The sequence below is a fragment of the Phycodurus eques genome, chromosome 18, assembly GCF_024500275.1.
Source record: "Phycodurus eques isolate BA_2022a chromosome 18, UOR_Pequ_1.1, whole genome shotgun sequence".
NCBI lineage: Eukaryota > Metazoa > Chordata > Actinopteri > Syngnathiformes > Syngnathidae > Phycodurus > Phycodurus eques.
The window spans coordinates 9,465,529-9,483,666 of NC_084542.1; the positions used below are offsets into that span (position 1 = coordinate 9,465,529).

At 40.4% G+C, this 18,138-nt stretch overlaps 1 protein-coding gene across 1 annotated transcript; it reads left to right on the forward strand.

The window, feature by feature from the left end:
• The first annotated feature begins 13,912 nt into the window (after positions 1–13,912).
• On the forward strand, positions 13,913–16,803 carry tcf21 (transcription factor 21). The gene is made up of 2 exons (XM_061704657.1): positions 13,913–14,474; positions 16,188–16,803. Exons 1-2 carry the CDS (start codon positions 13,941–13,943, stop codon positions 16,275–16,277), a joined length of 624 nt encoding a protein of 207 aa, XP_061560641.1. The 5' UTR covers positions 13,913–13,940; the 3' UTR covers positions 16,278–16,803.
• Positions 16,804–18,138: the final 1,335 nt, after the last annotated feature.

Sequence of the window (18,138 nt, forward strand, 5' to 3'; positions counted from 1 at the left end):
GTTGTTGCTGCTGAGGATGGGCCAACCATTTATTAGGTTTAGGGGGCAATTACTTTTTTACATAGAGCCAGGTAGCTCTGACCCCCCTTATTATAAAATCACAATTTAAAAACTGCATTTTATGTTTACTTGGATTATCTTTGTCTGCTATTTACATTTGTTTGATGATCTTAAACATTAAAGTGTGGAATCTATGCCAAAATATAAGAATTTGAGGTGGCCAAAACAGCACTGTATGCCATATCATATTTGTATAAATGAATGACATACATGTATTTAACTTTTGTCCAAAGCAACCAGCCATAAAGAAAACAAAATGTTAGCAAGTTCGGCTCCAAACAATGTCATCAAACCGTAGTCATGCTCGTTAGCCTAGCATACACAGGAATTCCACTGTCCTGTTTTGTGGATATGTATTCATTTTTTTTCATTAATATCATTGCAAAAGATGAAACATAGCAAATGTAATGTATTTATATAACCTCATTTGTATATGTATTTTAAAATCTAATTGAATATTAATAGAATGTCTCCTATTGAAAATATACTCCTCTTATTGAGAGATTTAAAACCAGAGCACTGGCCTATTTGCCTTTTCGATGAAATGTTTCCCACTTTTGTCAGGGATCACTTCATGTTCATGCTCTTATTTCAACATTCCGAGTCGTGTTCCAGAGATTACATTAATGCTATATTCTCAAGTGCGAATATGTGAGCACATATCTGTCATGACTCCCCCCCATTACAAGACTCCACAAAGGAAGTACTTGTGATGATGTATGCTGTTTTTCTTTGTACTGGAACTTGTTTTTCCGCCTCCTTAGAAACAGATTCAAACATAGTATGTATGTACAGCAGGGGTGGGTCGTGTATTTCGTAGCTGTGCCTTCATTGGGATTTTACCCGACTTAATCTGCCTTTGTCACATTGGAATTATAGAAACAATCAATACTATGCAAAACAGAAAAAACTGTAATAGCACGCAACTGTGCCACTTACATATCAATACTTATCTAATAACATGACAAAAACTGAAATACATCATACTCACCAAAGATAGATATATATATATTTTTTAAATGTACTGTATTTAATGTGTGTAGATCACCACAGATATGTTTTGCTAGTCGAAGTTGGCGCTATAAACCTTTCAGGACTAATTTGAAATCTGATTGACTGAAGGAAGAGTTCCATTGCTAACATAGTTTGAGTTAAATGGGCCAGCACTAATGATTGTGAAGGTCCTAGGCAGATTAGGTTGAAAATCAGAAAATCTGATGGGTCAAAAAAATCAAATACCTGTAACACATGTATCTCAAATCATCTTTCCCCATTACATTGAATGAAAATGTCATTAATCCATTCCACCCCCCACCCCCAAAAAAACTATTTTTATCTGCAGAAGATAAAGAATATGTGCCTGTGAGTATTCATTATTTCTCAACATGTTGCTGCACTGTTTGTGTTCAATTATCCGTTGCTTGAAACGTTGTAATACCGCCACGAAGATGCTATTTTCGTTTCCTATAATGTGTTAGCATTAAGCTAGCGGACTTCGTCTGACCTGTACCCGAATTTCTGCTAACAAAGCTAAATTTTTTTCCAGCAAAAGATTGATGGTAAGAGTTGTCACAAGTCTTCCCAGAAGAGTGGAAGATGCGAAGGAGGGGCCAACTCTATATTTTCTTCCATTTTAATTTCCTGGCCCAATACTTTTATTCATACAGTACACGTAGATAAGCAGATAGCGGTGGGATCGTGAAGGGGGGAGGCGAAGGAGGTTTAGCTCATCCAAACAAATGTGCACCCGCTTATTTTTACGACTGTCCCATCAGCCATTATCTGTCCTCTGAGTTATGTTGGAGAATAAATACAGAGCCACACCAAGCACGCAGATGAATCTGCGAGTGTGTGTGTGTCTGTGTGTGCGTGGGTGCGCATGTGCGCGGTCACGTGCGTCCTTACCAGCCTTACAAATGCCGACAATGCAATGTAATCGCTCGATGGGTCTCAGCCAGAGGAGATAACCTCAACAGTTTATTCCATTTCAGCTCTTGTGCCATTTTAGCACTAATGGATACAGAGCAGAGTTAACGCTTTTATCTTAGCGCTCAATAAAAAGTGAAATAAAAGACCAGCTGTCACTGCAGTGGCTTTAGTCCAGGTGAAAAATGCAACAGGCCTGAGCCACAAGTGGCGGTGCTACTACTTCAGCCAATCAGAAACCAGAAGAAAGTCACTTATGGGGGGGAAAAAAAAAAAAAAAAACGCACAAAACTCAAATGGGATTCAATTAAAAGAAGAAGTATAAATGTGAGCGGGACTTGTCAAATGGTGCAGCAACACATTCTAAAGTGCAATTAAAAAAAAAAAAAAAACACACACATTACAAACATTTTTGTTTTGGGGGGAGGCTGAAACGGATTAATGGCATTTCTGTTCATTTCAATGGGGAAAGAGGATTTGAGGGTTTCCATCCATCCATCCATTTTCTGAACCACTTATCCTCACAAGGGTCGCGGGCGTGCTGGAACCTATCCCAGCTATCTCCGGGCGAGACGCGGGGTACACCCTGAACTGGTCGCCAGCCAATCGCAAGTCACATATAAAGAAACCATTCGCACTCACATTCACACCTACGGGCAATTTAGAGTCTTCGATTAACCTACCACGCATGTTTTTGGGATGTGGGAGGAAACCGGAGAAAACCCACGCAGGCACGGAGAGAACATGCAAACTCCACACAGGCGAGGCCAGTGTTTGTGCAATAGCTCTGATCAATATTCCCTCTTCTCTCATCTTCAAAATGGTTAGCTTTTCTCCCATAGATGGCTCTCTGGTCTTCATTTTGGCTTAACAGCAAATGCAGTTTTCACAGGTGAAACCCAAAGCCAAAAACGAGCACTAGCTAATGTTTAAGCAATCCATCTAAAAGGCAACACCTGAGCAACTAGAAACACCCATCAGTTACATGTTCCAATACTTTTGCTCACTTGGAAAGTGGGTGGCTTCAAACAAAACGTGCACTGTCCTGAGTTGTTTAACACATCTAGATGTAAATACCATGAAATAAAAGCTGGAATTCTGAACTTTTGTCTCATAATCATCTTTTGATCTGAAACCCAAATGCCTTCAGTATACAACAAAAACAAAGGAAGTGCCCTTGCCGCTCCAATACCTTCGGAGGGGACAATACTGTCTATAAAAGTCCCGCAGTGACTGCGTTCAGAATCATTCACTCTTTCCCTGCTCCCTCATTACTATATGGGGAGTCCATTTTTAGTGGACTTTGTAGTGAACTTGGTGGAATGGCCTCGAGAAAAAAATAAAAATAAATAAAAATCAGCCCCCTTTGCCAGTTTCACCGAGAGACACAAAATCGGATGTACATGTAGATCCTACCAGGACGCACGTAAAAGTCTCAAGGACCTATGTCCGAAAATGAACAGAAAGTCAGCCATTTTGTTTTGGACCAGCCACTTTGGGTGTATTTCAGATTCCAACAGTTTTTTTTTGTACTTTTAGGATAGGTCACATGATGGCAAAAGTTCGAGTGTGGGAAAGATGAAATCCCTTTACATTATTTCCAACAGATAAAGAAAAAAAAACAGTGAGGACTAAAAGTCTTGCGTACTGACTTGAGCATAGGTCGGGGGAAAAAAGAGCGAAGATATGATAGAGAAATTAATCTACGTGTTTGTGTGTCTGCGTTGATGCGTTATCATTCACGGCTTGTGTAAACACGCATCGTGGCATGAACTTTCGATGTGCTGCAACCACCTGCGTTGGCGGCACGTCCAAGAGACGTGTGTGTGTGCGTGTATGTGTGTGTGTGTGTGCGTGTGTGAGAGTGTGTGTGCGCACGCGTCGCCCACGGGGTGGCCACATGTGTGCGAGTGCGAGGTCGAGCGGACAGACATGACGTTCCGTTTGGAGTGGCGGAGAAATGATCCGCACGGTTTATTATCTTTAATTAGCATCCGAGGTGGAAAAGATAGATAAGGAACGCCATTTAGCTGATGGATGTGATCTGTGCCTCCCCCCACCCCCCCCCACCGAATAGACACAGTCTTGTAAAAAGAGCAGGAAGAAGGTGTCATCAGTTTTCCACTTGTTTTGGTCATTTATTACCTCCACCAAGCACAAAAGAGGTAAATTTTTATTACTGTTTTTATTATTAGGGCCCGAACAGCAACTGTGATCATTGTTATTATTATTATTATTATTATTATCATCAATTGTCAACAGAAACATTTCTGACACATTAACAAAATTGGCATTAGTTAGCACATAATCGGCTGGCGTGGCCGCTTTTCAACGCCTCGTTTTCGCCCATGAGTGTGCGCATGTGACACAGAGAAAAACGGAAGAGCGAGGAGGGGGATTTTTTTTTTTTTTTTTTTTTTTTTTTTTTAAAAGTCCGACTCGTCAATGTGTGGACCGTGACTTTGCACTGGTGTGGCTTCTTTAGAGCGCCTCGTTGTCAAAGTGTGGAAAACCCCCGCGACAACCCGGCAGGATATACAGTATTCCAGGCACCTGAGCCACATCGTTTTAAATATTTGGGGATTTTTAAACATCCAAATTTGGCAGGGTTTTTAACAGCACTATTTAGTGGTGTGTCAAATTAATTACCATAAAATGTAAAACCCAATGCAGTATTTAGCACGAATTGGTATGGTTAGCACACATGTGTTTGCAATTAGGGCACAAAGGCGAGATGCTTTTGCGTCTGTCCTCCACTACTATGTGGACCGGAGCTTGGGTCGCACTCGCACGTACAAACAAACACGTGCACTCACTAATGAGCTAACACACACACACACATACACACACTTGTCTGCTTCCTGCCTGTGGGACTCGGGCTTCAGAGGATTGTGCTGCTCCCTGGAGATTTGTGTGTGTGTGTGTGTGTGTGTGTGCAAGGGCGTCTTTTTATCACGAGTCACATCTCACCTCTTAGTCATCTCCTGTTGGTCTCCGGTAGCATTATGTCCGTGTCTCACGGGACTACGGAGCCACACTCTCGTGAAAACAGATTAGGCTGAGATGTCATGTGAGGGGTTAGGGTTAGGCAGATACCAGGTCTTAGCAAAGTATGACTCATGGGTGTATTAGCTCAAAGGGATGCTTCTACTAAATAGTGAGCAAAGGGTCTGAAATCTTATGGCTGTGTGATATTTCAGTTTTTCTTTTTAATAAATCTGCAAAAATTTCAACAATTCGTTTTTTTCTGTCAATATGGGGTGCTGTGTGTAGATTAATGAGGAAAAAAAATACTTAAATTATTTTAGCGAATGCCTGCAATATAACAAAGAGTGAAACATTTAAGGCGGTCTGAATACTTTCCGTACCCACTGTATATACAACACATAACAAAGACCTTTCTTTCTTTCTCTTTCTTTCTTTCTGACGCACATGAAGATTCGCCGATGTGTCAAACCACAGCAGTGTAGAGGACTTACTCAATGTAAGATTTTTTCATGCCTCAAGTGTCAGTTGTTGGTATCGACAGCCTCCAGGAGTACCCAATACCTTGAAATAATGCCGGTATCGGTCCGATACCGATACCTGGTATTGGTACTGGTATTGGTCTTCCCTTGAAAAAAAACATATATGTCGCTCTATATATCGCGGATTTTTCACCTATCGTGGTAAGTCCGGAACATACTGCATTCCTGGTGATAAACGAGGATTCACTGTACACTAATTCCACATTTATATCATGTTTATACATAAAGCTAAGACACTGTATACGCCAGGCCATGCATTTCTGTGCCTATGTAACACTTACGTACACCTAAGTTAAATATTTGTGCAAGTTACCTCCCTGTGCATCAGGCTCATTCCCTGCAGGAGAAGGGAGGAGGAGAAAAAGGAGGAGGAGGAGAGGGTGGGGGCCGTGGTGGTGGACAGCCTCCCAGGACAAGTCTCCATCGCGGGCCGATCGCCCCGCAGGACCTGCAAGGAGGAAGGGAGGGAGACGGGTCATGTGGGCAACGTCTCTGCCCCAATCAACACATCATCGATATCAGCCGTTCAAGGTGTTGCTTTATCCAGTGATTGGCGGCAGGCTCATCTCACATGAGCCTGGAGTTTGTTCGGCCAGCGCACAGGAAGGCGGAGAATGCTGCGTTCAGGGACTACTCCTACGGAATCTCTGATAGTGCACCGAAATGAGCAACACGTAACAGATAATGACCGTATGTCGGTATCAGTGCCCTGTTTGCGAACTCACCCACAAGATTATGATGCAGTGAGATCATAATTCTAAAGCTAAAAAAAAAAAAAAAAAAAAAAAAAAAAGGCAAGTATGTTAAAATGGAGACCTGCAGGAGACACAATATTAGTTACATGATCCTTTTTTTATCGACACTGTTTATTGTTGAATGAACAATATGTTGTTCATTCTTATTATTTTAAGCATGGTATAGTGGAGTTGTACACAAGTGGACACAAACAGCAATAAAAAAAAAACACAATGTTAAATTGTTAAAATTTATAATAATAATCATCATCATCTAAAAAGACTAATATAACAGTAATACAGATAAATAATATGTTAATTAATGAAATACCTCCTAAAACCATTCAATTTGATACAAATCAAGATAAATATGATACCATGTAATATTTTCTTGTCAACTACTTACGTGCAATTTGTATTTTGTGTGTTAAATAAAAAAGTCAATACAACTGCATGTGCATTTGAGATTCCTTTTTTCCCTTATTTATTTTTGTCCAAAGCCAACACACTTGCAGTGTATAAACTTTCCGTGTGTTGTTTGCGTCTTAGCTGTAAAAGTTTGTTTGCGCTCAACTGTTTTGACTCTCTGTGTTGTGGCTGGACTTTACAGCTCAGACCGAGAGGATGGCGGATGGAGATGGGATTGTGAAGTGGGTGGGGGTGCGGTTGAGGGTGCAGGTCGCACTGAAGGATTTAGTGGAGTGCAGACGGCTCACACGCATAAACAAACCCAACCGCTTCAATGGGAGATAGAAAAGTGAGCTGTGTCCCTCTGCTTTGTTTATAAACTCGAGACTCACTCACAGTGACGGAGACCAGGACTCTGGAACACGCCGCTGCTTCTGGGACCTACCGCCCTGTCCAGCGTGCGGGCACATACATACACCACCATGCCCATACGCAGTGTTTCCCAATACTGAGCCAATGTATCTCCAAAACTACTACTTTTCAGGAAATTCAAAAGTTACATCATCTTCCCAAAACTCTTTCTCAAAGGTCTTACAGACATAAGTGATGCAATAAATAAATCCTATGAGCGGAGTGAACAGTTTAACAGGCGGAAATGAATCTGCTCGCACTTTTCTTTGTGGCTGACCAGTACCTCTCTGCAACGCAGTATTACAGCGATCCATTTTTAACAAAACAGGCTTCCTCAAATGCATCTAACTATTTTCACTTATTGTCTAAAAAAAAACATCCAGACTTTCAATCTCGTGGAGAAAAAATGCCACACGGCCCCTGCAGAGTGATGGAAGCGTTTAACAATACTTTTCAAACAGTTCAAGCGTTCGAGAGAGTTCAAAGATGTTGTTCTCAAGCTATTTTCAACACTTTGAATTGATTAATAATGTGTAAAAATAACAGATGAGGTGGTGACAGACCAATAGTATCGATTTGTGAAAAAATATGAAATTTACCCTATTTGGACATACGAGATTCCGACAGTTGCAATACGAAAAATCTCAGACACACTACCAAACAGCAATACGAAAAAATGGATGATCTCATCTCAATTTACTCACAAATTTACTTAGTGTGAAATGTAGGCCTGCTTAATTGAAAACAAAGCTGAAATACTTGCAGGAACCCTTGATGACTTCTTCTGCTGTATGAATAGCAACAGGACATGTTTATTGTACTTTCTGCCATTTAGTGGAAGAGCATGTAATTGTTCTGCCTGTCACTGTACGATAGATGAAGAATGAAACTGCATATTTGTCATTATTAAATAATAACTTTTGGACAAATTAAGTGAAATTGGATAATTTCCCGATGAACTCTGACAGCACACTATACAGTTTTTTTTTTCATGAGATGTAATATACGATAGTATACTGGCAAGTCTGAATTTAGAGTTGTGCCTTCAGTGTAGTACCACGTTGTGCCACAACATGCGAGCCAGCCCTGAGGTTTACTGGATGAAAATAAAGCGTAATTAAGAGCAAGAAGAGGAGGCAAAGAATGTCCCCAACTACTGTAATTTCCAGTCATAGTTGTCGTTCCCACAGAGCAGAGACAATATATGCCTGTGAGTATGCTCTGTTTGTATGTAATGCTGCTCCGTGTTTGCTAAAATAGCAGTGGAAGGTTTATAACTAGCCTAACATTTTAATTTGTATTGAATTGAATTTGTGACACTCTCTGAACTTTTTACTTCCAACTTTTGTGAAGGACACAACAACTTCACATCCATCCGTCACATGCTGATGCAGATAAATGTGTGTGTCCGTGTCTGCGTGTGAGCGTGTATGCATGTGTGTATACATTCCAAACAATACCGTCTAACTCCCTCACACTGTAAGGAAGAAGACTTCCAGGCCATTAACCGGCGCCATGTCCCGAATATCCGTCTTCGTTTGCAGGACTCACAAGTCGCCTCCTCGCCGGATGCTCCTGTCACCGAAAATCAAAGGGATTGTTGTCTTTTTGAAATATAATAATAATCATCATATTTCAAGTGCAATAAATATGTTCATAACTCTCTCTTATTGTCTGCCACATCCTGTCCTCGTTACTCCCTGCTGGGTCTTTGCACTCTCGGCAACCTTACTATTTTTTTGGTTGTTGTTTTACTTTGATTTTTGTGTCTCAAGACGGACTTGAACTGGGAAGAAGCCGTGTTGTCTGTGTGTGTGTCTGTGTTGGGGGGGTCGCTGGGAGTGTGTGTGTGTGTGAGTGGGGGGGTGGGGGTGGGGGGTTGATAATGGACAGAGAGCCGGAGTGCTTGGACAAAGATGGATGATGTTTTTCTCGCCCCCAGCTTCACTCGCAGATTACAGTTGTTATTCCTCGCACAGTCTCCCCAGCAACTGTTTGATTTTGGATGTTTTTTTGTTTTTTTTTCATTTTCCTGTTTTATATTTCTGATTTACTCCCATGTGTGATAGAAAACTGATAGATTTTTTTCCAGGTGAATAAGACAATATTTGGCTTCTTGTTCAGCCCATTGCGCACCGAACGACGTGCGAACGTGACTAAACTTTCACACAGTTTGTGGGGTTCTGCAACTAGTTTTCGCTAGTGGTGGAACGTCGACTAAAAGTTTTGCTGGCATTCAAAATTTGAATTGCAGATGAATGCCGTTGCAAGGTAGCAGACTTAACTTTCGGCCTCTGAAGCGAGTTCCAGTCGCCAAGCCGCATTAATACACCATATAGTGTATCTCGACACTGTATAGTTTTTTACAACAATGCTTCACTTTATTTATAATTTCATATGTACCTGTCATTAAAAAGCAAAGCGTGGAGAGTCCCTGGCGTGATAGTGCAGTCAAAGAATGGGGTGATTACTGGCAACATCTGCTCAAATAGCAACAGCCTCTCAAATATCCCAACACTCCTTTATTTCTCATCCCCTTTACTCTTTTTGTATTGTTATAATATAGCAAAAGCATCCAGGGAAACCTGCTTCTTCCTTGACAATTGCACCATGTTGTGAGTGGTTTCAATAAAAAAAGTAATACAGTACAGTATATGTGGAGTCCAGAAACGATGTTTGCCGATAAAAACACACAGCGTCAGCGTGAGGGTCAATTGGCAAGTGTGAGTTGCCGACTCCAATTTGAACGCGATTGTCCTGTTTACTTCCTTAGGCAATTATGTCAGTATTTGTCAAATAGTCAATAAAAACACTGACTGTAATGAAAATTTATATTTTAATGTAAAATATAGACTACTGAATAAATATTGACTCTTTGACATTTTGTTTATATTTTTAACTTTTAAAAGTGACAAAAAAAAAATCAAGCCATGTTTTGGCTTGTTTTTTTTTTCTGATTTCCAATAGGATTTTATGCTGCTATGAAAAGTGGCTTTGGGTACTGAATTTTCTTGGAGGGACTTCAATGTCAAAATGACCCTGAAATGGCCGCTTCAAACCAAAATGGCAGACTTCCTGTCTCTTTTGGGGCATGGGTTTTTGAGACATTTTTGTGCATGTACTCATGATAGACATCCCTACCAAAATTCATGATGCTAAGAGAAACTGGCTTTGGGGGCTAAATATTCTTTGAAGGAGCCCTGCAAATGTAAAAAAAAATGACCCTAAAATGGCTGCTTCATAGAAAAATGGCAGATTACCTGTGTCTTCTCAGGCATTGGTTCTTGAGACTTTTTTATAAGTTTACTCATGGTAGACATGCCTACCAAAATTCATGTCACCACATAAAACTGGCTTCAGGGGCTGTATTTTTTTTTTTTTAAAGTTCTGAGGTTGTGAGCTATCAAACAAAAAAAATAGCTCATCTTAATATTCAAGTTTTTTTAATTCCACCCAAATTATTAGTCAAACTCATTGCAATCAAACATAGTAGATAGAACGCTTAAGGAAAATGTGCCTATAATGAAAACATTACAACACATTAGAGGGTGTACATATTATAAACATTGCTAAGTTCTACAATCAGAATAATAATGTCAAATGGATACCTCGATGACAGTGTTACTTAAAAGTGAGCATTAGTTTTGCAAAGGCACAATTTTTGACGATCTCATTAGATTAGATGAACACATGCAGCCCTGCCGTGGCCCTGCTAGCAACATCTGGAAGCCGTCCCTTAATGGTGACATCAGACCACCAGAGCGACCTTTGACACCTAACCCGCTAATTAGCAGCTACCCCCCCACTATCACCCCTATTTCCACCTGTTGCCTCGTGTCACAGCCAGCAAGGGAAGAGAGGAAATACTTTGGGCTTTGTTTTAACATTACCGTGAGGAGTTAGGATCACTATGCAACATTGATAGGATATTTTAGCTTTCTTCATGAGAAATAAAGGTAAGCATTAAAGCTACGAGAAGCCATGAAGGAACGGGCCCCCTTTTTCATGGGGAATCCTCAAAATGATCATCAAACTCTTGACGCCGTCCTCTGCCCACATTAGTATGGTGTAGGCAAACAAGGGTCGCAGTTTAACTTTGCCCATCCATGTAGTATGCAAGGTTTCAATTTGGTAGCCATTGGGTAACATTTCTAGAAATAGTTGAGGTGATTGAAGGACCCATGGAAATGGCCTATAAAATGGATGCGTAAAAAAATTTTTAAAAAAATGCTAGAATTTCTCTGGCTTCCTGAGACTTTTTTGTGTGTCTACTCATGCTAGACATGCCTACCAAAATTCATGTTGCTATGTGAAACTGGCTTTGGAGGCTGAATTTTCTTGGAAGAACACCTGGAAATATCCCAAATTACCATAAAATGGGCGACTTCCTGTGTCTTTTCAGGCATAGGTTCTAGAGACTTTTTTGTGGGTCAACTCATGACAGACATGTCTATTAAATTGCATGTCTGTAGGCAAAATTGGCTTCTGGGGCTGAATTTTCTTGAAAGGACCTCTTAAATAAAGTATATCTGAAATGACCCTAAAATGGCTGTTTCAAACCAAAATGGCAGACTTACTGTGTCTTCTTGGGCATGGGTTCTTCAGTCTTTTTGTGGGTCTACTCGTGATAGACATGGATTTTAATTTTCTTGTTGCTATGTGAAACTGGCTTCGGGGGCTGAATTTTGTAAAAAATTCCGGAGTTCACTATCAAGGCAATTTATTTGGCCGAAGAATAACGAGAAGGAAATGAAGCAATTTCAAGACAGCCTTTGCACCACATGCAAATAAGTAACGGTCGTAAAATTATGGCAGAATGTTGTTTTTTAAGAAAACAAAAGGGGACGTGCACATCTTTTTTTTCACGGGCTATTTGCGTCTTTCTCCCTCGGCCTCCTTCGCTCTCTGGCGGACGCTCAGAGGTGCATCATCAATCTCGCCGACTCTATTATTACTTTTCCGCTTTGAATCCAGGCCCACCCAGGAGGGACTCGGCCTCCTCTGTCACTATCCCGTCACCTCCTTCTCGTCTTCTCTCTCATAATCTGCTTACGTTATTTCCACAATTGTCACTCTTGCAAGGTGCTCACCCCGCAGCGGCCTGGAGTGATCGGATGCGTGGCGCATCGGTGCGGATTGATGTGGAAGGCCAAACAGGGGATTGTTGTGGGGTACCTCATATCCGTTACATCAGAGGGGACCAAGGCGCCAGTTTGCCATTTGAGATGTGACCCCCCCCCCACCTCTGCCTTAAACCCAGCCCCCCCAACCACTTGTCCTTGCACTCCACCCTGCGAACTGGCACGATGTGCTGAAAGTTATTTGGGATATGTGAGTGGAAGGGGATGCGGACTAAGTACACTTAATCTTACGATGAGGCAACTTCCTGTTAAAAGTCTTCATTACACTGCCAGCGTTGATCAGTGGTGGGAAGTAACAAAGTAGAAATACAGCGTAGCCTTGGTTTTCGTATACTAAAATTTTCGTATAAGTCGCTTTTCGACAATTTTTTCACGGTTTTCGTACAAAAAAAAAAATAACGTGACTCGGCTTTTCATTTCCCGGAATCAATGTGCGTTCAATCAAAGAATTTCCAAAGTTGTCTATAAAGGGTTCGATACACGGAAAAGCATATTCCACAATGCAAGCTCTGTGCGTAACACATTCTGTCAAAAGTCAGACCTTCAAAACAAAAGCATGCAGTATAATAACACTTTTCACCACTGAAGTTATACTGCAACAGTCACACTCAATAAACAAACAACAAAGTTTGCAGTGTGACTGATAAATAAGCTACCACAGGGCCAAATCAAGTGTGGCTTATTAGATGGCTTGTTTTTATTTTGAAGGCATGGCTTTGACAGGATGTTGTGTCAATGTTGCCCCAACTTGTCCGGGTGTTGCCGAGCAGACCAGGAGGCTTGTTATTGCCTTGAGCTAGTCGTTGATAAAAAGCATGCATTGTGGAATGCGTCTTGCTGTCTATTAAAAACATTTTTACACGACAAAAGGAGGATCCCAGGGGGCAACCATTTGATGAAGAAGGCAAGAAACACAAAATAACAGTCTTCCCTCACTCCCTTCTTTCATCTATACACCATTAAGAGTCTTTAATAAAGGTAAAGGTGAGGGTTAAATGTTCATTTAGCCACTTAATTAGTCATTTGTATTGATTTCACATGATTTTCAAATGTAAAGCTTAAGTTACTCTATATAAAAAATAGAATTTGAATAAAAATAATAAATTTGAATAAAAGAGGGAAACTATATTGTCTGCAAAGGATTTTTTTCATTGTGCCAAGTTGTCAAAACAGCTATTGTATATAATTGACAGTAAAAATATTTTTTTACTTTTGTACTTAAGTATATTTCAGTCTGTATTTTTTTTTTTTTTACTTTTACCTGAGCAATGGAGTTGAATCAGTACTTCTTTTACAAGTATTTTCTTTACAAAAGTATCTGTACTTTTACTTCAGTACCGCGTGTGAGTACTTTTTGCACCTCTCCTTATTCAGAGTAAAGTAGGGGTTCAGGCTTTAAATGCATAAACTTTTCATATAGAGCAGTGATTCTCAACCTGTGCCGTCACCCCCTTAAAATCTTCTCATGTTGGCTTCAGCAAAATGCAATGTTTGTCCATCTATCGATACCAGTGATGTATAGTGACTGGCAGAGCAATATTTGTTTGGTGGTGGACCATGAGATTTTATTTCTATGTGGCCTCCATAAAGGTTGGGAAACATTGTGATAGAAACTTTTTTTTCTGAGTGTCCAATAAAAAGTCAAATGTTTGGGAGGTCCACGTCCTTTCCTCCTCCCATCCCTGCAGGCCGCCGCCCTCCCTGCTCACGGAGATAAAACAAAGTCAGTCGCGATGTTCTCCACCACTCATGAACACACCCACGCAGCCGCCGGGAGCTCACGTTCTGAAGCCGGCCTCCGCACCCGCAGCACCTCAACCAGTCCCACCATGTCCACGGGCTCCCTGAGTGACGTGGACGACGAGCTGCTGGACGGCATACTGAAGTTCGCCTCGGCGGAGAGCACCGATGAGAGCTCCAACAGCGAGGGGCACGCTGCCGCGTGCACGCCGCCCACCAAGCGGCGCCGGACGGCATCGCGCAAGGCTCAGTCCCGCAAGGCCATCGCGGGGGAGGAAGGCGCTGGTGCCCCCCCGCGGGAGGGAAAACAAGTGCAGAGAAACGCGGCCAACGCGCGGGAGAGGGCCCGGATGCGGGTCCTGTCCAAGGCCTTCTCGCGGCTCAAGACGTCCTTGCCGTGGGTGCCGGCCGACACAAAGCTGTCCAAGTTGGACACGCTGCGCCTGGCGTCCAGTTACATCGCGCACCTGCGGCAGGTGCTGGCCAACGACAAGTACGAGAGCGGATACATCCACCCCGTCAACCTGGTGAGCCTGGCAGACAACAGCGAGGGCACAATGCTGACTCCAATTTAGTTTTTAAGCGATTTTGCCAAGCTGGCCAAAGTACAGTTGCTGCCCAGATACTCAGTGAAAAAAGACATACTGTTTCAGTTAACTAAGTAAAAGCTAAAAACTACAGACTAAAGTATAGATCTGTTTTCAAAAGTGAGGATAAAAGTAAAAAGTCGTCAGAAAAACAAACACTCGAGTACATAGATACCTGAAAAAAGTACAATAACTATTTGTACTTCGTTACTTCCCACTACTGGCATTTTGTCTTTACCCATACCTGCTTACATTAATGCTACATAGATTGTTATTCTAATTTTATCAATCGTGGTATTGCTCAACATACTTAATTAATTCTTGCCAGGGTGCATTAACATTAACTCAAGCATTTATTATTTTATTCATCAAGCTAAATAATTATTTTCTTACTGCATTAAATTCTTTTATTTTCCCCCAAAATAACCTGACCTGCAATTACACAAATGTCTTAAATTTAAGGACTTCAAAAATATGACAAAACTGAGTGATATTACCAATGTGCTAACAGGTTGAAATCCATAAGAATAATACATTGCCCAGGTTAAAAATAACAATAAAAGGGTCAGTGTTATGAATAGTTACGATAGCATTTTATGTCATAATTAAAAATGAAATATGCAGTCACATATACAGTATATTTTAATATGCATTAAAATATGTGTACACTGCATATCAATCAAAATGACGCCTTTTCAAACAAAACATGACAAATATTAGGCCCGCTTCTAATACAGGACACAAATAAGCCACCACAAAGATAATAACGCTCACTTTTGGTATCTTCATTGAACAAAATGTTTAGAACTGGGGTTGCAGAATATAAGAAAGAGCTCTCAGGAAGATGCACTATGACACAGACCCCAAAATGAACATGCTATTGAATTAACACTTTTTACACTGATGAATTGATTCATGACAATCAGCTTTATCTTTGTCAGGTCATTGGATTGTGCATGTGTACCTACAATGAAGTGTCTCGTGAGTTTAGTTTGCCCAAAAGTGTCGCCTCGTTATCAGTTATGGCATGCTAATCTAACCAACCAATCAGCACATTAAGAATGCAAATCATCACTTTTAAGGACCATAAAATGCTAGCTCAACCCAAGAATGATTTAACCTTTACAAGAAGTTTTGCGATTGTAGAACTAAAGAAATCTAAGTCTTAAGAAATAAAGGTGTGCTGTTGCAAACTACATGGGTACCATGAAGCTAGATAATAGTTACTAAGGTAATATTTCATTTTTTCCTGCAATATTTCTGTGCATTACAAAAATAGAGTAAGTAAATGATCTTTGAACTCTCTATTTCTTTGAAAAAAACAACAACAGTTTTTACTTTTTTTTTTAACCATCAAGTGACATCTTAACCCTTTGGTAGATGCACATCATTTAGAAAATATTGATTTTGGACAACTATTGTATCGGTTATGAGAGGCTAAAGGGTAATCACTAAATAAATAATCTTATTGCAACAATGTCTTTAAAAAAGCAGTGAATTAGAAGACAAATGCACTTGAAGTGTGTGAAATTAATCAGTTTAAATTTCATCCCTACTACTTTGTATGAAAAAAATCCAATGCAACTTGAACTTCAAACGTTTGGAGCAATTTTCCAATATTTCTGTAATCATTGCCTTTCCCTCACTTTACAGACATGGCCCTTCATGGTTGCAGGCAAGCCCGAAAACGAGTTGAAGGAAATGCTGAGCCCCACGCGGTTGTGTGGCACCACGGCATCGTGACCAAACACACTGTGGATACCTCGTCACGTTTCATTTGTCACCATTGGGACTAGTGAAGCCCACGTCTCATCTCCACAGACCTTCGAGTGGGAATAACAGCTGGGAGGGAGGGATGTCCTCCTCCTTCTTTCGTTCCCGTAAAAAGAAACTATTTAATTGCATTGTTTCTTTTTTTAAGTCACCCTTTATTTTTTGTCTTTGCTGGTCCAAAGACAAACAGCGTACTCTTTGTAATATGTACTCTGCATAAGCATTTTTTTATGTATAGTATATAGTAGTCTCTTAAATTGTACAGATGCTATAAATATATATATATTTGTATCACTTTTGACATTTTGCTATCCTTTGGTTTGTGTGTGTCTGTGTGTTGTGACCTCACCTCTGTTATCCCTGCACCCCTTTTGGAATAATAGCCCAAACCTGAGCAGATAAGTGGCAGTGTTTTTGCTAAAAGATAACGCTGGATGCGGATGCCTTTGCATAAACAAACGCTGGCCTGCAAAAGATTACTTTTAAAACAAGAGAAAAAGGCTTCTACTTGGGTAGTTTGAAAAAACAGAAAAACTCTAGTAAAAGGCCTAAAAGGGAAGCTTCTTTTTTGAATGTGAAATTAAAGTGGGGTAAGGAAAAGAAAAAAGGGGAAAATGTGTGTTAATCCTGTGCAGAGCGGTTGTTTTAATTCTGGTGGGTTATGACCGGTGATGTTTACATCCCGCAGACAAGTTATTTATGCGTTCTGACAAAAGGCCTCTTTCTCCCTCTCTGTCTCTGATAGCATCCCTCTCTTCATCCCCATTTTGTTGGCAAATACAAACACTTTTACTCTCACAGAAAAGTGAGAGAGCAGCTCAAAACTTAAACAAAAACAAAAAAAAAACTAAATTGGTTTTTGGGCCTTTTAAAAGCGACAGAGAATTCAAAATCATTTATGTTTAACATCATGTTGAGCTGTTGTGCTAATGTTTGGGCCGTGACATTTATCATTTAAAATACTTCTACCTGCACTAACTTGGTCTCAAGCAATTAAATCAGTAGTTTTCAAACTTTTGACACCAAGTACCACTAAAAAAAATTCTTAGCGCTCCAAGTACCATCATAACCAACATTCATATAAAGTAGAGCAGTAGGCCTACGTTTTCAGCAAAAACAAGGAAAAGGTTTTACTCCTAAAAAGTACATTTAATATCATGTAAGCAACTGTAACATTATGAACAGTTTGAACATTAAGACTGGGTTTAAATATAGAACAATACAAAACAAAAAACAAAAAGGGATTAAATGCAAACATACTGTACTAAAAACAGAAAGACAACTGAACGGTACTTAGGCATTGATTCTTTCATACCACTAGAGAACCCACGTACCTAGTAGTACTCATACCACACTTTGAAAATGACTGATTTACACTGTTGAATCACAAACTGAAGGACGAGTGTTACTTTAGGTTGAGGATGTTCCGTAAAAAGTTCAATGGAGAAAAAAATATGAAACACTGAAAAGAACTGTTTTTGCATACAAGACAGTTAAGCTTGTTGTGATAAAGCAGAAATATGCTGGAAAATTGATTCTTCAAATGGCTTGTATGCAAATAGTTGGGTCTTGGGAGTTTTTCTGGAGGCTTAATTTACATAATAAACCACACTGAGCTTCTCTGCCCTCGACTTGGAAGCTACCCAGGACGAGGAGCTGCCATTTTCAAGCAACATTTCTAGTCGTTGTTTTTCTTCTAGTAGTGCTACTAGTGAAGTGCAAAATGTTAACTAGTACAATTTTATGTCACCAGCAGTACTAGTAGCACGCATTTGTACACAGCTTTGCGTCACGAGAAACATGTAGCTGTCTTACAAGTATGCCAGTCTTA

Coding starts and splice junctions, on each gene's coding strand:
- tcf21 (XM_061704657.1), top strand. CDS start 13,941: ATGTTCTCCACCACTCATGAACACACCCACGCAGCCGCCGGGAGCTCA. Junction 14,475..16,187: donor ACATCCACCCCGTCAACCTG/GTGAGCCTGGCA, acceptor CTCACTTTACAG/ACATGGCCCTTCATGGTTGC.